Below are 22559 nucleotides of genomic sequence, written 5' to 3'. Positions count from 1 at the left end.
AAACATTTTCATGTGGACACTTTAACATGAACATTGCTTCGCTAAGGCCAACACTTTAAAGACAAAAGATCAATCAAATATTAGTCTGACAATTATTTGTTTTAAAAAGGCCCTACTTAATAAACAGGCAACGTCCTAATGTCTTTAAAAGGACTAAAGAAAATAACTAAAATACACCCAAAACAGGTCGATTTAATATGACAAATATTTACAACGAGCCTTTATTTCCCAACATATTCAAGGCTGGCTGGCCCGTGTTGTTTTCAAACAAATAAGTCGTTAAAAATTCATGAACTGTTTACAGAATACGACACAAAGGTATCCAGTTTACTCAGTACAGCACATAATTTATGTGGTGGTATAATACCTAGTGTTTAAAGAGCATGCATAAGCATATTACTTACTCTTCATTTTATTTTACTTAAATGCACGTAATATGTGTAAGGGTGGACTTAAAATTGCATGTATCTACCGCTCCACTACTCAGGGCACGAACTCTTATGTGCTAAGATGGGTTATTAAGAAAGACGGGAATGGAAAAAACTCCCAAGATTCAAGTCGGTGCCAAGCTCTCAAATTCCTATGTTGATACGCAACCTGCGCAAACGCATCGCATTTCCAAACCAAACCAAATATTACAGTGTTTGTCAAACAGCAGAATGTTGGCTAAAACCATACAAAACTAGGGCCACGTCTCACAGGCTTTATTTTGTGTTGAAAGCTAACATGATCGGCATGCATTTTAATTGATTTACTATTTACATATCGTTTGAGGCCATCTGCTTCGAGCCCGTTTCATTAACAATTAATGCCCATTATACATGTTATAGTCCTGATAAGTGATATCTGATTGTAATCGGATCAACACTAACGTTTTTAATGTTCACGCTTTTATAAAAACCTGTTTGTCTAACTTTCATATGGATTTCCCATAAACTTAAAAATACGGTATGAAAATGCAATTTCACAGTCAACGTGCTTGTCAGTTACTTTTACAGTAAATGTTGCCAATGGGTTGTGATTTTGCCAATTTTTATAAGAAGTTAGAATGGTCTTAGTGCCACTTCTTATTTCTGACCTGAGATGTCGTTATTATCCCTTCAAACCCCGGGAATCAAGACACAAATTTTGACAAATCAATTATTTTGTTACGCAGTCATAATATGTGAGAGCTTGGGGATTTCATGACTTTGATAATTTTCTTCCTGCCAAAGTGCTGCTTCCACTATGCTACGTTCTTATCTTAGGATGTAAACAAACATTTTAATATCTCGGTGCGTCGAATAGGTCACTCAGCCGAAACGCTGTCAGAGGTCGCTTGCAACAGAGGATGCAGATCTTAATCGTGCAGAAGCCATAACATCCTCGCGTTATCGCACTGGCTTCCTCACAAAATGTTATAAACCATAATATGCTTTATTTTGATAAAACTGTTGATGTTTGTGGCGTGTTGTTGTTTATAGTATTTTTAAGCAGGCACAAGTCAAGGCTATTGTCTGATTAAGATTTGGATACCTTTCCTTCGCTACACACATCAATTTGATGAAGTCAGAAGAGAGTCGCACAAAAAACCAGTTATAATAGCGCGTAAATTACTCCTTAAAGCGCTTATTTTAGCACAGTATGCTAACAATACGCCTCCAAAATAGTTATTTCCTCCATTTATGTCACCAATACAATTTCAGAACCATGATTAATGCGCTCGTTTCGCGCCAAGTTAAATCGTGCAGCCATTAACAGCATGCAAATCCCCATGGTCCTGTCATCTCAAATCCTTGAAACATGCCCCAAATCGACAGCACTATTGCACTATTTCTAGTAAGCATTTCAGTCCACGAATCGAATTAGTTTTATCACAAATCTGGTTCGCACGCTCCAAATCCGCTGACCGGTTTCCAGCAAAATAGCGCGTTGTAGCACAAAGGAGAACCTACCTGTTTAACCACAAACTTATTCGTATCTAAAATAACTTAACACAATTTTCCGCAGTAATAAGACTTGAAAAGATAGTGGAGTTGGGTGTGCGGTAGGTCTACTAACAGCATCTGAAAAGAAAAGTTAAGAGATGCAACAGTGCCCACTCCTTACCATTGCAAATCAAATAAGTAGACATCGGCAGTGAAGTGATCGCTTCTAGACCCATAAGTGAAGACAGAAAGAAGAAATTATGGTACATTGTCTAGACTCTAGACAATGTACCATAATTTCTTTAATTCTTTTTCTCTTCTTCTAAGGAAAAAATATCGAAATAAGTATAGCTCTAGACTCTAGAGCTATATTTCGATATTTTTTCCTTTTGGAGGGATACTACTGCATCTAACTTTATTCCTAATGCAATTGTCTACTTTCGCCGCTGTACCTCAGCTGGGCCTTTGTGTGAAGTGTGAAAATCACGTCTTTGTCCGGCCATCATATTGAAATCGCGTTAAAGTACAATGACTCATGTGCGCTGCACTTGCTGGGTATTTTTAGGTTAATATTCGTATTGTTGCTTACTATTCCGATTTTTTCTCACCAGAATGTCGTTAAGTTGGGAAGAAGTGTGCGATTGATAGACGAAGCACGTTTATAATGCGTTACGCGGGAACCACACAGATTTTTAAAGATTTCTGTTGGGTAGGTAATTATCCTAAAAAGTTTGTCTACGTTTTCCTCATTTTCTTGCTTCAGCCTTTGACGTAAAACGCTCGGTGTATGCTATAAGGTGGTTTCGATTCCCAAGTGTCACACAATCAACCATCAAATTGATAATGTAGCCTACACATTATTTGACCGTTACCTTTCTTCCGCAGCGCACGTCAAACGCTCCTCGCGGCAAGCGGTTCACGTTCCAGTCGACGGTGCGGCAGCTGGAGCGGAGAAAACTAGCGGAGAAGCTGTCCCGCGAGGCCGATCTCAAGGAGCAACAGCGCAGGACCGAGCTGGAGGCCATGAGACGGTGAGCATACTAAGAATGTTATTTAATAGACAATACGCTCGTCAAAAGCCCCACGCATCAGCTGTAGCGGAGAAGGTGCTCCACGAGGCCGACCTGAAGGAGCAACAGCGCAGGACTGAACTGGATGCCATGAGACGGTGAGCATACCAGCGAATAGACTGTTGCACGCGTCAACCGCTCCGCGCGACAAGCGGCCTACGGTGCGGAAGAAGCTGACAACGCATTGTCAATGTATGTTACGTCAAGCTGCTGCATAATACGAACGATTTTGCTAAAAAATGTAGGACATGTTCTGTCGTCTCTATTTGAAAAATTTAAAATAAATTGATAGAATCTCATTTAGTCTCCACTGCAGGAACACCCCCTATCTAATTCCCAAAAGACACATGAAGAGTTTAGCCTTGCAGCTTAGTTATCAACTTTTAAAATAAAATCTCTGAAATGGTCATTATTTCAGCGTGGAAGAGGAGTTCCAACGCAAGCGCGCGAGGGAGAAGGCCAACATTCGGCAACAGCTGCGACTCGTCAGCAGCGGCGCCGCCAGCATGCCCACCACCACGCATCACACCAAAGTAAGATATAATATAGCTAATAACTAACACAACAGTAAATATTTACAAGCACACGCACACAGTGCCGCGTAACAAGATAAGTTGGAGTTGTAATTGGGTAGAGACACCACCATCACCAATCAATTGATGTACTTTTAGGCACTGTCTAAATTAGATTCCCTAACTACTTGACTAAAGAGGAGTTTGTAAAGATAAAAATAAGAACCCTCCAGGTTCTTATTCTACACGACAACTCAATTGAAATGTGCTCAGCAAAGTGCTTCCAAAGAAACATAAAATTTTACTTTCAGGTTTTCAGGAATTTGGTTTTAGGCGTCTAAATTCTTCAATAAATGGTTCCACTAACTTTGTTTGAAGTGGCGCCACGAATTCGTTTCTTTAATTGTTATTAAGTAACATAAGTAATACCAGAACATTACACTTGCAGTGTAACATTCCACCAATGCCAACTCAATTAACATCGCGGTATAATCACTTAGATGATTTAGATCATTCGCCTCAGCCTTGCTTGTGATTACATAACCTACATGCACCTCAAGCGTCATTGGCAGGCCGTAACGTAGCCTGTTAATATTGCATTATTTGTTTATGTTAATGTTGACATAAATACTAAAGTACGGCGCGTGCCCACGCGTTCGTTAACGCACTTCGGTAGTGACGAAGGGTATTCGGAGCTATAATTTATAGCATTCCTCTAATAAATTAAAAGAGGTACGATCCACGATAATACAGGGTGTTTGGCGCATCGTGTGCCAAAATGATTTGGCGGATAGAATGGATCATTTCCTATATTTTAAGCCCCCATAACACATTCCATGCCAGGCGGCTACTTTTATATTAATTTTTAGTAATTTCACCAAAATACCCAAATCGCATCATTTAATTTCAATTTAAAAAAAACTACTAGGTGTAGCCTCAAAATAAATATTTTTTGAAGTTTTTACCTGCTTTGAACTTATTATAAAGTAAAAAAAAGGTTCAAAATTCAAAATTTGAATATCAGTCCGAGTAGAGTCAATGCACTAATTTAAGGAATTTGTGAAGTTGTTGTTATTATTTAAACAAGATTAGTATACCGTTTGAATGGGGATAGACTAGAAAAGTTTTGATAAAATCCGAAGATCGCTATCTCTTTTATTTTTTTTATTATAGCCATGTAAACTTAATTGTTCAGTCCATTTTTAACTTTTCGGAAAACTTCAAAGCTGAATTTAAAAAAAAACTAGATGATATTTGCCAGTAAATTTAGATTTGATGCAACCCTACATCAATGCACGTAAAAACAAAATATTTACTTTGAGGCTATGCCTAGTAGTTTTTTTAAAATCGAAATTAAATGATACGATTTGGGTATTTTGGTGAAATTACTAAAAAAAATCATATAAAAGTAGCCGCCTGGCATGGAACGTGTTATGGGGGCTGAAAATATAGGAAATGACCCATTCTATCCGCCAAATAATTTTGGCACACGATGCGCCAAACACCCTGTATATTGACACTAAAACCCAATTGCTTGACAGGTCAATTGAAGTAGGTATAATCCAATGAGTATGAATCGATATTTAATTAGGCATAGGTAGTGTTATTGTTTGAGGCTTAATATTTATGAACTTTTATTTGTGAACCCATGCCCGTCACAACTTTACCGATCATTTTCCACTAGAAGACTGTGTGTCACTAAACAAAACCTACTTTTTCCAGTTTTGTTGTCAGCACACATTGTAAGATGACTTTATTAAAAAAACACATTTTCGTATAATGACGGTCTTGTACCTTAACCTTGTGCCGATTACAGCATATAAACCTAAACTCAAAGCATCTTTTGCAACAGACACAACGACCGGTCTTGGCTTGCGCCGCCCGCCCAGGCACCTCGCGCGACCTTCAACAGTTCGTTGGTCCACCTAGTGGGGAGCCTACCCAAACTACGTCTTCCGGCTCGTGGTTGCCACTCGAGAATTTTTCTGTCCCAACGGCCATCAGCTCTGCAAGCTTTGTGCCCGCCCACTGCCACGATTTTAGCGATTCTGCGGGCTATGTCAGTTACTTTGGTTCTCCTGCGGATCTCCTCATTTCTGATTCGATCACGCATGGAAACTCCGAGTATAGTACGCTCCATCGACCTTTTTCGCAGGACCGGTCGTTGTGGAAATTTTGTCCAGCAGTGGACGTCATTCGACTGTAACGAACGAACGATAGTCTCATATACTGGTGTCTGTAGGTACTAAGAATCCAACATAAAGTGAACTGTTTCCTTGCTTACAGACGAGGGACGAGCCCGACGGCTCGTGCAGAGACTCGCCGGCGCTGGAGCGGCCGCGAGAGAGGCGGCAGGGACACAGCAACGCGTCCTCGGAGATCAGCGGCAGGAGCAAAAGCACTACGCCGGTGAGTTGGAGTTATTTCTTTTCAAATGTGACATCGTCAATATAAGCAGTAGGTAATCATTATTTGTCGAATTATAATTTGATAGGCCCTAAGATTATTCGGGTCGCTGAAAATAATGCCTGTAATTCAAAATCCATTTGACAGAAATCTTATGAAACTACCTACCTACCTAGAATTTGGCGGAATAAGGGAGTACGCAAACGTTTACTTCTTACTACCGACGCGGAACACCATCAAACAGAGTCGTTGTAATGCTAATGTTGATTGATGCTATAGTCTGGTCCGTGAGCACGTAGAATTTTGTCCAATGACCCCAAGCTACCCATCCTTATTGCTCGCGCGTAATTATGTTGCTATCGCGCTCGAACACTCACTGCAAGTGCCACTCGCACAGTCGCGACAGCAACATAATTACGCGCGAGCGATAAGGATGGGTAGCTAGGGGTCATTGGACAAAATTCTATGTGCTCACGGACCGGGCTTTAGAAGCAACTCGGCACAAAGTGTCTGCGTTTGCGCAATTTTGTAAGCCCGTGAAGCAGAGAAGAAAGGAGACAAGAGAAGTGTATTTTTAACCTTTCATTATTTTCCTCTTCAGTTTGGATATGATTGGTCACAACTCTCGTTATTTAGTCCGCCAATTACAATACATCATTAACTATCTAATAAGAACCTATGTCCTCAGATCCGCTGCGTGGAGCTGAGCGAGTGGCGCACGGAGAGCGAGGCGCGCGTGTACCGCGACTGGGGCTCCGCGCACGCGCACCCGCCCGCCTGCGCGCGGATGCCCATGTCCACGCACGCCGCCTACAACGGTCAGTCACAACTTTACCGTAACTTTAGCGCACGTCAGTCAGTCCACAACTTAACCGTAACCATAACCGTAACCTTAGCGCACAGGGAGCGAGCCCGCCTGCGCGCGCATGCCCATGTCCACGCACGCCGCCTACAACGGTCAGTCACAACTTTACCGTAACCATAACCGTAACCAGCGCACGGAGCGAGGCGCGCGTGTACCGCGACTGGGGCTCCGCGTCAGTCCACAACTTAACCGTAACCATAACCGTAACCTTAGCGCACGAGGAGCGAGGCGCGCGTGTACCGCGACTGGGGCTCCGCGTCAGTCCACAACTTAACCGTAACCATAACCGTATCCAGCGCACGGGGAGCGAGCCCGCCTGCGCGCGGATGCCCATGTCCACGCACGCCGCCTACAACGGTCAGTTCATCACACTACTATAGCTTCTTCTTCTTCGTGTAGAGTGAAAAGTGTAGCACTCTTGGCAGAGTCGTTGTGGTCGTCATACAATCCGTCGCCATTCCTCCTACATTGCCTTCTTGTACACTCATAAAGTGGACCATTGAGTGCGATTTTAACCTCACCAATCCAGCGCACGGGTGACTTGCCTTCAATCTTCCACTGCAACAAAGTCGTTCAACAGATGTCGTCTCCAAGTATGATATGGCCAAAGAAAGCGAGAATACGACGACAACGATGGAAGAAAGCCAGGGAAAGCACTTTTCCCACAGAAATTCGTCATGGAAGACACTATACCATAGATTACTTCACAAACTTTACCATCATTCAGTCCTTGTTAGTTCACGTCACCGTAGATCATTTGTTAGAGCTGGCGTAGTCAATACAATAGCATGGCCTAATCTGGACTGGGCAGGTTCAGTCCAGATTAATACTGCATTTCCACCAGAGATGTGCCAGGATGCGTAGCATTCCTTTACCGAGACGAGGTAAGTGAAGCGATTCCATTGGTTGATTGGTTCTTTACAAACACATCCCTCGCTACGCATCCTCGTACATCTCTGGTGGAAATGTAGCCTGAGAAGCCGTCGATTCGATTGAGACATGTCCAACGCCTATACTTAGTAGCTTATAAAAAAAACTTAGCTTACTGCTGGGATGCCTCTCTAGTTTCTGCTTTCGGCCTTATATCTAACTACATCCCATTTTATATCACAAAATCCCCGCATTTTTTCTACCTAGGTCCTACTCCGATCAAATTATCATACCCATCACATTACCAGTGCTAAACGCAATCAATCATTTGATATAGTGTTGTATTCGCCATGTTACTGGCCACAATAGTTGCGGCGGAAGTACATTAGCACGTCGCTCCCATAAACGCGGCGGCGACCTTGCGACCGGAATACATTCAGGTTGTATTATATTATGTAGGACATGGCCAATAGCTTAAAATACTCGTTGATGTGGAGTCGATGTTTGATTAAGGAATTGACCCTAAAACCCTGGCCCCCTTGTAAATAACCCTAAATACGCCACTGTACGTCACCACCACGTTTCTGGCACTGTAGGTAGACAATGTAACATTTGATTTTAATCTAAGATTCCAAATCAGCAGAACTCTAACCTGTTAGCAGACCAAGAAATAAATGTATTAAGATGCTCCAAGCTTTGTAGTTCACACCAGTACATAATCTTATAAAATCGTTAAATAAAAGACTGAGAAAAGAAACTCGGAGAAGTTTCTTACTCTGCTTCTTCTCAGCACTGATCCACATCAGCGTCCCGAAACAGTGGTAGAGTTATGGGATGTGCAAGTGTTCTTTATGAGATATCTGCAAAGTTTTCTCTTCTTCTTAGTCGGACACTCTTGTCAGAGTGGTGGTGGTTGCGCTGACGAGGTACATGGTGGGGTGATGTTATCTCCGAGGGTAGCTCTCCTGGCGATGTGCTTCCATTTCTGACGGTTAGAGGCGTCGCGAATACATTGGACCATGGTGGACTCAGTGGCCTTCGTGGTGGCGTCTATCCAGCGGGTTGGTGATCGACCGCGTGCTCTCCTGCCTTCCACCTGGCCCTGAACTACCAGTCTCTCCATCGAGTTCTCATTTCTAGAGACGTGACCAAAGAATTTCAGTATTCGTAGTTGCACAGTTGACGATAGTCTGTCTTTAACATGAAGCTCTTTGAGGATGGATACATTGGTGCGAAATGCCGTCCACGGGATCTTTAGCAGGCGTCTCTAGCACCACATCTCCAATGCATCCAATGCTAAGTTTTAGCCTACAGTAAACTACTATTGTAGGAACTTGCAGACAACCACAAAGCACGATCTCCAATTTTTTTTATCCAACCACTGACAGCAGCTATCTTCATGAGGTCGTAGGTCCTGATGAGAAGAGATAACTGACTGAGAATATTGAACATGCGTTTTAACCTTAAATTCCTCCTCAGCGGTGGAAGTAGAAGCGTTCAGCGGCAGCCCGCGCTCGGACAACTACCGGCTGGAGTTCGCGCGCGGACGCTCGCCGCGCACGCCGCGCCCGCCGCGCCTGCTCGCCGCACGCTCGCCCTCCACCTCCGGCTCCGAGCTCAGCCTCCGACAGCCTATTAAGATCAGGTACATTGAAGATTACAGTATACCTAAAGCCCGGTCTGTGAGCACGTAGAATTTTGTCCAATGACCCCAAGCTACCCATCCTTATCGCTCGCGCGTAATTATATTGCTGTCGCGACTGTGCGACGGGCGCCCGCAGTGAGTGTGCGAGCGCGACAGCAACATAATTACGCGCGAGCGATAAGGATGGGTAGCTTGGGGTCATTGGACAAAATTCTACGTGCTCGCAGACCAGACTATAGATAGGTAAACTAATTCAGCCACTTTGATTCTACAGGGTGGAAACGATAAGTGATCTTACTCAATTATTTCTAAACTATACAATATATTGAAAAAGTGTTTATGTTTACTGATTCCGAAAGTACTTCATGAGCTCCAATGCTCCATGAGATATCAATAATACTTTTGTTACAGAATTGGCTAGAAATAATCGAATGATATTACTTCTCTTTACGAGTTAGTGAGTAGTTCGCGCGTGATTTTAATGCAAAACGCCAGAAGCCAAATTTGTTTAAGAATGATCACAAACTAGTTTCATAAAGTAGCCGTCATAAACTTATAATTAATGGTAAATATGAGAGCTATATCAAGCAAAGCTGCACAATACTCATTCTCAAAATAATGTAGGTACGTATTCCTACTTATATTGTGCCCGAGTTTCTTACGCCACTTCCACTCTTGCCGTCACTTCTATTGCCATGGAGTGGTTATGGGTAAGCTATGTTGAGATTTGTTTAAATGCCTGTAATATGGCTTACATACAAGACGAACTGAACACTGTTGCCGGTTAACTAACTATGACCTGATTAGTACATCAGGTGATGATTTTGCATGACTTCCTTATTTGGTGACAAGACTCTCCCAAAACGCATGAGAATGTTAAAATTAGGTAATATGTCGATTTTTTACGACTTATCGCTTGTATCCACGGTTGACGAATGGGTTTTTATGAATATCTGCTAGCCGCAGTCAAATTATAATAGTGGCATTTCTGGCAGCGAATGTGACTGCAAAGTAAAGGTCACGACCACACTATGCGTTTATGCACAATAAAGAAAAGTTCCCCGGTTTATTGCGATTTTCTCCATTTAAAACGTCACTACAACGCATAGTGGGGTCATGACGTAATTAGTTTGATATTAATTATGTTAATTAACATGAATGTATTTCCCCAAGGTGGTGAGATAGCGGTTTGTAGCGCTATGCTTAACCCTTAACGCCTTGCGACGCATACGGTGAGTGCTTGTGCTTATTTGACCCCGGTTTGATAAGATCCTTGGGCGGATTCTATTCCTCCTCCTTGCATGGGACCCTTACCTAATAATTTGTATCAGACATCAAAAATGATGCATAATTAAAATTCCTCAATGCTAATGAAAAATGCCCATTTTAGCCAGTAATTTATTCCAAGGTATGATTAACAAAAAGGTAATTTTGTAATTTGTATAAATCTACAGTAACATGATAAAATTTATTGAATCCGCCCATGTAAATATCTAGTGGTCTTGATTCCCTTAAGTCCTTAAGCTTTTATGTAGAACGCCAGTAGAACCAAAGCTTTTAGAAACTTTCTAACCTGAAACATTCTTAGATGTAATCTTACTTTAAAAATATCCTCATTTAATTTTGTAATAAATAAATTAGACCCTCTCGCCTCTTTCTATTCCAGAGCATGACTCAAATTTTGCTTCTCAAATCCTTTTTAGACCTTTTCAAAATAAGTCTATCAAAAGTACTATTCTTTGAGACATTTTATAATAATTATAAAATTGTATTTAAAGTAACCCTCCACACGCCCACGGGATCAGCAGAGAGTCAACTAAAGAGGAGCCGGAGGAGCCCGCCATCGTCCCCACTCTTCGGCCGTCCGGGCCGGCGCGGGCCACCGTCGCCATTCGTTGACCGACTGTCGACGCGTGAGGACGTCTGAATTATTCGCGATGGCGACGAAAGAAAAACGTGAACTGTATTTACTCAGTGTCGAACAGATTTATCAATGAGTAAATCCATCACAGAACTGTCTTGGCTCGAGTTAGATAGTTAAGAATTTGTCTACTGCATCAACTGAACAATAGTTATGTCACTTGGGGTATGTACTCATATTGCTCAATTCTAAAGGGTTCATATTTGTCTAAATAAGAATTGAAAACAAAACTTAGTAAAAAGTTTTTAAACTAGCAGACTTGGTTAGAAACAGGTCATATTTGAACCGAAAGTTGATGAGGGAAGGCGGGCAAAACGAAAGGATTTCCTGCAGTCGTCACGCTAGCCCCGTGCCCTGTCACTCAACATTTGGGTCAGTTCTGTCAGTCAACCTGTAAATGCTCCGGTCGCTCGTTTTGTTTGTTTATATACTCGTAGGCACCACTTTTAATGAGTTAGTTGTATTTAACATTATCTTATGTAACTTAGACGTAGTTAGATCTATTTAATTATTAATTTTCGTGAATTTATTTTTTGTTGCTAATTTTGACTCCGATAAGTGCTTTAATGTCGTTTTCTGTATAGTTAGAGTAAAGTTTTAATGTAAAAATACGTATATTCGTTTGTAATAAGTCAAGTTTAGCTTAAGCGATCATAAACAATGCAATAGCTCTCGTCTTCCAATGTAATAATTATAATTACTCAAGCTTTAATATAGACTAGAAATATACGTATTAAATCAGGTGCTATTACTTAGATAACGTATTATCGAACTGTATTGATTGTATCCGAATGTTATTAGATTCTTAAGAAACGCCTATGAAGGTGGAAAAGTATTTCCGAATAATATTTCACAGCGACACAATGAAGACATTCAGGAGGATTAATATTGTTACCTTTTGGCTGCGAGTAACCTTTCAGGCCGATCAATCATAACTTTTATACCTCTACACAGTAAATTATATGCTAGGGGTGCCAATCCTTAGTACATATCGAATCGAATCGAAATCATAATGTTAATGGAAAAAGGTTGCAAATCCAATCCAAACGTAAATTACATTAATCAATTTCAAAATTTGCAGCAGGCCTGCTTTTGATTGTTTACTGCTTTATATCAATGTAATTGAAAACTCTTTCATAAACTAAATTAATTCACTAGGTACGAAATAACTAAGTAGCAATAGATACGAGTAAAAAATACATAAATATTTTGTTGTGACATGAAATATGATCGTCATAAAACTGGCACCCCTGAAGGGGTGTGGAAGACCAGGCGCGGCAAGTGGGTTAACGACGCCAAGCCTGACCACGCAATCGCTAATGAATACTTTTGTTTGGCCCAACGCAGGTTATACCAATCACTCATAGAACAAATAAAACAAATGAAAGGTCATTTTCCAAGCAAAGATAGTGTTCGAAAAGATATCGCGAGATCGAAATGTTGGATATTTAAGCGTATTTAGTGCCGTTTAGTGGTCGCTACCATCCGGGCAACATGGAAAGCATTGGGGGAGGCCTATTTTCAGCAGTGGACGTCCTATGGCTGAGATGGTGATGATGATGATGATGAGTGCCTTTTTCCTGTGATGCGGATTTCAGAACGCGTGCGGATTCTGGTCTCTCTAATTTGTAGCGTGCGTATAACCACGCTGCTGTTTGCGTGCGTGTAGCCCGCGTATTGGAAAAATGTGCATGAAATAATAAAATGCCGCCCGCATGCGGACTAGATACGCACGCGTGTCGAAATCCACATCACAGAAAAAGACACTTATGCCCGTTTTCACCATCAATCCCTAATTTTTAAGTGACCCCTTATGGTAACAAATAACAGGAATTTTGTTTACATAGGGGTCACTTAAAAATTAGCGATTGATGGTGAAAACGGGCATTACTCTATTCTTTTTTTGGCGACGATTCTAACTAAACGAATAATTACCAACTTTCTCCATTCGTAGAGTTCCAGACATATTTTTGTCAAATAATTTGGGTTGATGGCACATTTCAAGTATTACAAAAGCAAGGTTATAACTGCTATGGTTTTACCTATGAATATCAAAGACGCATTTAGAAATTAGTTTCATTGTCTGCGTGTAACAATAGGTTTATTACAATAAATAATGTAATGTCAATCTTTACTCGACAGCCAAATAATAAAGTAATAATGTTAATAATTGAAACACATACTCATTTACTGATGCAAACAATAAGTAAGTTATGATTATTTGTTTTACAATAATAACAGGTGCAATATACGCATACATTGTAAGAAACTTTTTACGAAATATTAAATAGTCGCTCAATCATGTATAAATTATATCTGTATAAAGCACGAATATTAATCGTCAAAGCATATCCCATGTTATTCATGTTTTATATAAACTATACGCCTAAGTGTACATAAATATAACGAATTGGTGCATGTATATAAATAGTACATAAGATATTGTTTATTCAACATGTAATAAACATTTGTATTTTTGATAATGTGTATAATTTTACAAGCTTGAAATAAACAATTAACTAAGTTTCATCTAAAATCGCTTAGATTACGAATTATATTTTGACAACAACTTTGGTAAAGTAAGCATAATTTTCGGTTGAATAAATAATGACGTATGAAATGTCCAGTCACATTAGTCTTGTTATGTAAACACATTAGGTACATTCCTTGTCAAAAATGTAGAGCAAGAAAAGTCATAAGTAAACGTGGTGTTTACCCATCGATAATCAAAAGCCCATTAGGCCTGAACTTTTCCACTTCGGTCAACGCTCTTACTGAAAGCTCCTGAAAAGCGTTAATAATAAAAAATCCTACGAACACAACATAATAACACATTACACTGCTCCTTCAACAAACTATTTATGCTATAAACTTCACTAAAACTGATCAATGTACACGAAACATACAAACTCTTTCGATAACAAAGCGCATGCGTGAAAAATAATAGAAAGCTTTTGGAGGGAAAGTTCAGTTTAGTACGAGCTTTCATATCGGACACGCTCTAGCTGGAATAAATTAGTTTTATTGTTGTGGTAGTGTGCTATTAAGTTTACATACGTTATTAATTAACTGCAAAAAGCAGTATTGATTTTCAAAACGGAGTATAATTATTAGATTCAAACTAATCAGAAGTAGATCAAAATAATAAAATATACGAACTTTACAATCCATTCAAGTGATTTAATAATTTCTCGTCACAAAGCCTAAACTTTTACGCAAATAAAGAACAACAAAATTGAAAACAGTTGAACTTATTTTATAACAAATACTATTCTAAAGAAGCAAACACACTCACCGACCGTGGCATTTGAAGACGTGCCTTTAGGGTCCGGCGGGTCCGCCGTCCCTCTCACAAGGACCTCGTCTCGGCAGTGCATAGCGTGCGCGTACAAAGCCAAGCTGTTACCGGAGATCCCAGAACCGGCGCCGCCGGTCTACAAACCCCCGACGGCGCCGCCGGTATTGACAACCGCGCCGGTGTTGACCACCCCGCCGGTGTTGGCCACGCCGCCGCCGGAAACTGTGGTCCCGTTGGAGCCGGTGTTTGAGCGACTGTCGCCGCCGAAGCCGAGAGAAATGGCGGCCAAGCCGGAGAGCGAGCGGGAAGCGCTGGAGGATAGAGACCCGAATAATCTCAATCAACATGTACAAGTAAGTAATAACAACCACCTAAGCCTTGTTTGAAAGGTAGGAGGAGGTTGTTTTTGCAAATTTAGCCTGCCTGAAAGTTAGTGGTTCGAGACCACAGTCCATGCACTTATGCGACACAATAAAAGCATATTAATTGTCCCATACTGTACTTTTGGCAACAAATCTTTTACAACACCACAACAACGCCTTGTCCAGCATTAAAAAAAAGCCAATATCCTACTAGACGCAGCTCACGCCTCAGTTACAGTTAAGAGAAAATCAAAACATGGTATAGGTATGGTATAGTTAGACATTGAAGGTAGAATAAATAAAAGGTCAGTCTGTTCTACTTCTATCTTGCTTCTATCTCAAACAAAATAATGTGCCTTTGTTTAGAAATTATTATAAAACAAAAAGTCCTGAAAACCCCACCCTCGTCATCATAAACTGAGTGGGCGACGGTGATAAATGATTTTTATGTGTACAATGCTAATTCGCACCGAAATAGAATTTACATTTAACCACCGCGACCGTCTGAAGTGGGGAAAGGTCAAGTGTTTACATAAATTTACGGGTAACCTTCCATTGGTGCTCCATCCAGGAAACATTGCTGGAATGCTGACATATGATAAACTCTTTTAACGAAACATTGCTTGAATGTTGACAAAAGATAACCCTTTTACTTTCGATGAAACAAAATGAGAATGAGAAATGTTCTATAATTTTAACAGGTCTGTAATTTTCATACGATTACGTGCTATTAATTACTGCTTTCAAAGTTGCTTGGTTAAAAACACTTCAATGTTAAAGTTAACAGCCCTCTTATGCAAATCAAATTATAATTACATGGAACAGAACAGTTTAGAGAAAGATTAATAAAAAGCAAAAAACTTTCGTGCGTCATAATGTAGATCGATATTACTCGTAGTTTACAGAACGCCTACAAACACCAAATACATTTGTAGCAATTTTTTTACCTTATGTAGTAAATAGGAAATTGTAGGTGGTGAGACATAAAGCCAAAATACCAAGGTTACAAAGAAGCTAGCTACCCACCCACTACTACCACAACCTACCTGGCAGCTAGTGGGTATGCAATTTTATGAATTTTCCTGAAAAAAGGGCGCGCTTTTCACGCTTTTTGGTTAGATAGGGAAAGAAAATTATTTACAAAAAGTAAATTTTCATTTAAAACAAAAATAAAATCACATAAAGCTATGCAAAAAATATAAAGTTCTTTATTTTTCCGCGGCAATCCTAAAAATAAATCAGAGAGCTGTGTATTTGCAGTCATTAGCGTGCGTGGTGGAGTTACACGCGGCACTTCACCACACTACAAAGTACAAACAATGTGAAACAATGTAGTCGAATTAGCACGCCAGGCAAGAAAATAAATAGTAAATACTGCTAGTATAAAACCAGTTGAAGTTTTGTGAAATCTATACTTTATAAGGCTCTACATTTAGTTGTTTCATATACAAAGCTCACTTAGGCACACGTCTACTGAAATAAGTACATTTAGGCTATAAGTATATTTTTAGAAGTGTAATTTTCAATAACAGTAAAAAAATACTAAAAGAAACTCTTTATCAACTTGTACTTGTTCCCTTGTATTTCTTAAAGTATACCAGTTACGATAGAGCATGAAATAACACAAAAGTAATTCACATTTCTGAAAGTTAAGTCAGCCGCTTTTCTTGATAAACGTTTTTGATTTCTATGCTCGAATACTAATTACAAAAGCTATCGTAACTCCCGTCCAATTCATTTCTTATCCAGTCAAGTTTCATGAAAAATACTTATAAGCCTTTTCTTTAAAAGGCCATTCAGGCATTCCAGGTATGAACTACAGCGCTTCTACAGCTAAAGTCAAATTTGTTGCACCCGCGATGGCAATTTGAACCTTTGTCCTAGCTTTTAAAGTGTCATATTGGAGATTTTGTTAATTAATATAAAGTAAACATATTAAAATGTAGTCTTTCATAGATTAATTTAATTGAAAATGTTTATTATTTAATTAGGTTAAAATAAAACAGGCGTCTAAGTTTTGCACCCGCGATAATGGAATGACCCAAGTTCTATTTTGCAATTAAACTGAAAGTCTGATGTCCACCACTGAAGGTTAGGCGCCCAATTCCAAGACGTCCACAATCTGCTTCAATCTAGAGGTCAATAGGCTACGCCGTGGCCGACAGGGTTTATCATTGATCTTTACAAACTTGTATAACTACCTAACACCTGAAGTTACTTGTGGAAAGTGTAAAGTATACAAATCAATTATTCCAACTATCTAATCAAGTTATAGACTAATAGAGCTTTTAAGTAGCTGCTTCTTCTCTACACTGGCCCATTTATTGTCCTGAAGCAGTGGTAGGGTTAATACTGGGACGTATAAGTGCTTTTTAGGGTTCCGTACCTCAAAAGGAAAAAACGGAACCCTTATAGGATCACTTTGTTGTCCGTCCGTCCGTCTGTCAAGACCCTTTATCTCAAGAACGCGTGAACGTATCAAGCACATGAAATACTCAGGTCTATTGTCCCTTTAAGCTGTGAAAATATCAAACTTCTAAGCCAAGCCAATCAAAAGATACAGCCGATTATGTCGATATTTTCAACAAATTTTCGACACTCGCAAAGGAATCAAAACCTACAGGATACTTCCCGTAAACTCAGAATCTTGAAATTTGGCATAAAGCATTGTCATATAATGCAAATATAGGAAAAATTGCGAAAATTACATTTTTTTAGTTATATAATATAATAAAAATATTTTAATAAAATGAAACTTACTACCTTATTTCTCACGAACGAATAAAGGTATCAAATTGAAATTTATACCAAATACCTAGATCTATTGTCCCTTTAAGAAGTAAAAAAATCAAACTTCTAAGTTAACGCGATCAAAAGATACAGCAGTTTATACCGACACCTTAGACGAATTTCCGTCACACGCTAGGGAATCAAAACCTACAAGGTACTTCCTGTGAACTCAGAATCTTGAAATTCGGCACGAAGCAACGTTATATAGTACAGATAAAGGAAAAATTGCGAAAATGATAAATTTGAAGTTAGTTATATAAAATTTAAAATATTATTTTTGCTTACATGACATAAAATATTTTTTTAATAATTATAAACTTACTACCTACCCTTTTTCACATGAACGCGTAGAGATATTAAAGTTGAAATTCATATCAAACACTTCTTAAATCTAATTGCCTCTAAACTGTGAGAAATTCTAAATCAACGCAAAAATTCAAAACGCTGAGGTAGGTACCTACCTATAATGCAAATATAGGAAAAATAAATAAATAAAAAATAATCATACCGCATATTTTGAAATTCGCCACTACTCGCAACGGAATCAAGTAAGTAATTTGATTTAATACGTCATAAATTGTAAACCGCTACGTTTGTACGGCGGAACCCTCGGTGTGCGAGCCCGACTCGCACTTGGCCGGTTTTTTAAAGCATGTTTGCAGAATCAAATGAGTTTTATGAGAGTATTTGTCCCCAGCGAGATTCAAACTAGCTGCCAAGTAAAGGAATTTTCTCCATACGAGCCCTTTTGAAGTTTGTCCAATGCGTGACCAAACACATTGTTTAAGCAGGTAAACTGATTTTTAGATCTAGACAGAAAATCGGATACCTAGGTCCATTGTAGTAGCGACTATAATCAGGTGATGTCATGGTGGCTAGCGGTCACGCGATCATAAACGCTTTCTTTCTAAGTACTCGAGGGGTTTGTTAACCCTGGTTAGAAAAGGCGAGATTTTCAAACGTCAGTTTTTGTTAAAATGTAAATGAATGGAAATGCGAGAGGAAAATTTTAGTTCAAATATTGAGGGAAGAGAAAAAATTACCAATGCAGAACGAACCTAACTGCACTTCCTACCCAATCAATTAATGGATGTCATAGTCGTATTGTCTGAAAGTGCTTCACCTCTCTAACGTGCGTCCACATAAAAGGGCGCGATAGTTTGTGAAACGAGTTAGTACAAATAACATTACTAGAAACTTACGCCCGTATTCACAAACATTACTATGAGGTCTCACAGTGCGCACTGGGTGGACGCACAGGGTCAAACGCGAACCAATCACACAGCTCTATTCAACGCTGTGCGTTCGATTTGCTGCAACACTTATGCAAGCATCGTTTGTGAATACGGGCGTTAATCTGTGACGTGGATTACATTGTCTACATATAATGGGGTAGTTAAGACGACTGATATTAATGAAAAACAACGCAATCATTTATGGCATTATGTTGAGTTCCTTTCTTACCAAAAATTCTGGTCTGAAGTTCAAGTACAGCCATTTCTATTGTAAGTACCTATTCTATTTTATGTTCTATCGGCATTGACACACTGACACAGCAGTCGGCATTCCCTTTGCTTCAACTATGACACAAAGTATGACATAACGGACGCCATTGGCCTGAATAGTGCATCGATTTCCCATTGTCAGTATATAACGTGCTGACATGGTGTGTCCGATAGAAATTATTAATAGGGGCATACTAAGTACTTAGATAAAAATAAATATTTAAACGTAGTAACTGCTTCTTCTCAGCTGGGCTAGCTTTTAATGTCCCGAAGCGTTAAAGGGCGAAGGGTTAAAGATTTGCAGATAGAATAAGTTATTTTTTTAAATATTTTACGATAGAATCAAAATCAGCAAAGTAGGGTTTAAAAATCCAAACAAACTATAGCACTTCAGTTTAGTATAGGACAGTGAAAATTAATGAAAAGCCCCAATGCGTTCAATTAACAGGGTACAGTTTTCTAAAGAGCTAAAACAAGTAGTATAAAATGAAATAATTCTCAAGGAACTCACCATGTCCGCAGATAGTGTGGGACGACATCATAGGCGAGCCAGAAGGCGCGCGTAGCCCAGAGTGCGCGTGGAGACTCAGCGCGCTCTGTTTCCAGCACGCCAGGAACTGGTGCTACACCTTCCTCGCCGTCCTCATCGCTCCTCCCTGCGCCCTGTGTCTTGGCTGCGGCTTTGCCTGCCTTGCGTTTGAGGTAAGTAGCTAGGTACTCTGGCAAGAGAAAGCAGGCGTGTGGCAAATCTGAGCTACTCTATATCAAGAGGAAGCAGCCAGGTGGCACCTCTGCTTCCAGCACGCCAGAAACTGGTGCTACACCTTCCTCGCCGTCCTCATCGCGCCTCCCTGCGCCCTGTGTCTTGGCTGCGGCTTTGCCTGCCTTGCGTTTGAGGTAAGCAGCTACTCTTCTTCAAGAGAAAACAGATGTGAGGCTCATCTACTGTTAGCACTCCAGGAACTGATGCTACACCTTCCTCGTCCTCTCTGGGCCCTTTGCCTCGGCTGCGGCTTCGCCTGCCTTGCTTTTGAGGTAAGTAGCTACTCTATGCCAAGAGGGAGCAGCTTTGTAGGGTCTCTGCTTCCAGCACGCACGGAACTGGTGCTACACCTTCCTCGCCGTCTTCATCGCGCCTCCCTGCGCCTTGTGCCTTGGCTGCGGCTTCGCCTGTCTTGCCTTCGAGGTAAGTAAAGCAGGCGTGTGGCAAATCTGCTTCCAGTCGCCAAGAACTGGTGCTACACCTTGCTACACCTTCCTGGCAAAATTCATCGCGCCTTCTGCCTCGGCTGCGGTTTCGCCTGTCTTGCTTTCGAGGTAGGTACGTGTCTATTCTGTATTAAGTGGGAGTAGGGCTGGTGCTTCTGCTCCAGCACGCACGGAACTGGTGCTACACCTTCCTCGCCGTCCTCATCGCGCCTCCCTGCGCCCTGTGTCTTGGCTGTGGCTTCGCCTGTCTTGCATTTGAGGTAATCTACTATATCAAGAAGGAGCAGCTTTGTAGGGTCTCTGCTTCCAGCACGCACGGAACTGGTGCTACACCTTCCTCGCCGTCCTCATCGCGCCTCCCTGCGCCCTGTGTCTTGGCTGCGGGTTCCCCCTGCCTTGCTTTTGAGGTACGTGTCTATTCTGTTTTAACCACAGTTTTTAGGCACCAGCCCTGCTTCCAGGGCTGGTGCTTCTGCTCCAGCACGAAAGGAATTGGTGCTAAGCCTTCTTCGCCGTCCTCCCTTTGCCTCGACTGCGGTTTCGCCTGTCTTGCATTTGAGGGTACGTATCTATTCTGCCAAGAAGGAGCAGCCGTGTAGGTTATCTACTTCCAGCACGCCAGGAACTGGTGCTATACCTTCCGTCAGAAGCCAGACAGCACGCCAGCTGCGTGTGGCGTTTCTGTTTCCACCACGACAGAACTTCGTCCTGCTTTGATGCAATTTTCCATCTTTCTGCATTACTTTTCTACCACCATTCAACGAGCCCACAATTAATATCTCTTGTGATAGATACTCTACGATGTACGCCTGTAAAATAGAAGTATTAATTACCCGCAATATTATTTTGACAAATCAGCGGTATTTTTACAAATAGCAGTAATAAAACCCCCACCCGCGGGTCGTTGAACCGTAATCCGTATGTAATTACTATTTAGGATCACATTTCGGTTCGTGCCGCATGCTACGGTCACTGTGACGGCCGTGAAGCCTCGGCCATTACAATAATTGGCACTGCTTTGTGCCGTCCCGAATTGTTTGGCCAAGTGTAAACTGACAATGTTAAATATGGCGGCACGCTACACTTATTAATAGGTATTTTTGGTAAATCTAATAAAGAACTGAACGGAAAGGAAAAAATATGGTAGGTAGTAGTTATTTTCAAACTTAACTTACACTCAAGTTAAATAAAAATCTCTTTTACTAAAAGATAAATCGATGCGTAAAATTATTTACTTATGAAGGTAGTTGAACTGGAAACTAAATAAACCCACGACAAAATAATTAATGAAACAATATTGCATCTCTTAACGTTAACAAAACTTTTGCTTTTTGCTCACCTGCCCAGTAAAATTGAACGTTTCCAAAAATGTAGGTCTTAAGTCTTAACTCAAATCCCAACGACACTTTTTCAAATCACAACAGTCACTTTGGCTTTTCATCTTCTTTTTCAGCAAATCTGGTGCACGGCGCCCTGCCTTCGCTGCGTGAAGATCTACTTCGCGTCTCTCCGTACCATGGTCATGTCTTGCATGGCCGCCACGGTGGTGCCGGCAGCAGAAGCAGTCGGCCATGTTTGCAGACATATCCGCGTGAACATGCGACGGGACGCGCCAGAGGAGCGCGACCTCCTTGTCGTGTAGTGTAAACGCACCTCTAGTGATGGGACGAACTCGATTGTGTTCAATTTTAAAGTCAATCGATTTTTAAATGATAAACGATGAGTGAAATAAATGTGGATTTAAATACAGACTAAAGTGTGAATTTAAAACAGACATTATTAAAAATATGTTAAATGCTTATAAGTGCCTTTATAAATCTATAGTAAAATAATTAAAATATTAAATATTTCACATTTTGAAACGTTTTATGCACCAAGTACTAAAATAATTACTAATAATACATAATTATCAATAATATTTATTAGATTCTATTAAATTACCAATAATATGTTTTAATCAGTATAAAAATTAATAAACATGATATTAATAATATTAATGTGCGTATACCTACTAATGATAAAAAAGTATTTAAAATAAGTAAAATTACAGCAATTTTATATTACAAAAGTATTTAATTAAAGTTATCTGTTTTACAAGTATTACTGGTATTATTTAATAACAACATAAGTTGTTTAATAATTATTCCAAGCCCCCGCGTCCGATCTTATCATAGCCATCAACTGTTTAATAAGCCAAGC

General features: G+C 40.3%; 2 protein-coding genes across 3 annotated transcripts in view; both read left to right on the top strand.

Moving 5' to 3' along the window:
- The window catches only part of LOC114363327 (uncharacterized), a 44413-nt gene extending 31863 nt beyond the window's left edge, over nt 1-12550 (top strand). Inside the window, exons 13-18 of the mRNA XM_028319016.1 lie at nt 2793-2938; nt 3396-3510; nt 5776-5898; nt 6584-6713; nt 9110-9275; nt 11054-12550. Of these exons, the coding sequence (XP_028174817.1) occupies nt 2793-2938; nt 3396-3510; nt 5776-5898; nt 6584-6713; nt 9110-9275; nt 11054-11174 (801 nt within the window). The 3' untranslated portion in view covers nt 11175-12550. The remainder of the gene's footprint in view (nt 1-2792; nt 2939-3395; nt 3511-5775; nt 5899-6583; nt 6714-9109; nt 9276-11053) is intronic.
- Nucleotides 12551-14414: 1864 nt separating this feature from the next.
- LOC114363334 (caveolin-3) lies at nt 14415-22123 on the top strand. Of its 2 annotated transcripts, XM_028319022.1 has the most exons (3): nt 14415-14847; nt 19674-19853; nt 21814-22123. In XM_028319022.1, the coding sequence occupies exons 1-3, from the start codon at nt 14773-14775 to the stop codon at nt 22000-22002; spliced, it is 444 nt and encodes a 147-aa protein (XP_028174823.1). In that variant the 5' UTR covers nt 14415-14772; the 3' UTR covers nt 22003-22123. The 2 variants fall into 2 exon arrangements, 1 of the variants encoding a protein (XP_028174823.1); XR_003656769.1 differs by lacking the exons at nt 14415-14847; nt 19674-19853 and adding an exon at nt 19899-20048.
- Nucleotides 22124-22559: the final 436 nt, after the last annotated feature.

The sequence above is a fragment of the Ostrinia furnacalis genome, unplaced genomic scaffold (genome assembly GCF_004193835.3).
Source record: "Ostrinia furnacalis isolate ACB-3 unplaced genomic scaffold, ASM419383v2 OfSCF7060, whole genome shotgun sequence".
Classification (NCBI taxonomy): domain Eukaryota; kingdom Metazoa; phylum Arthropoda; class Insecta; order Lepidoptera; family Crambidae; genus Ostrinia; species Ostrinia furnacalis.
This window is presented reverse-complemented; position numbering and strand designations above follow the sequence as displayed.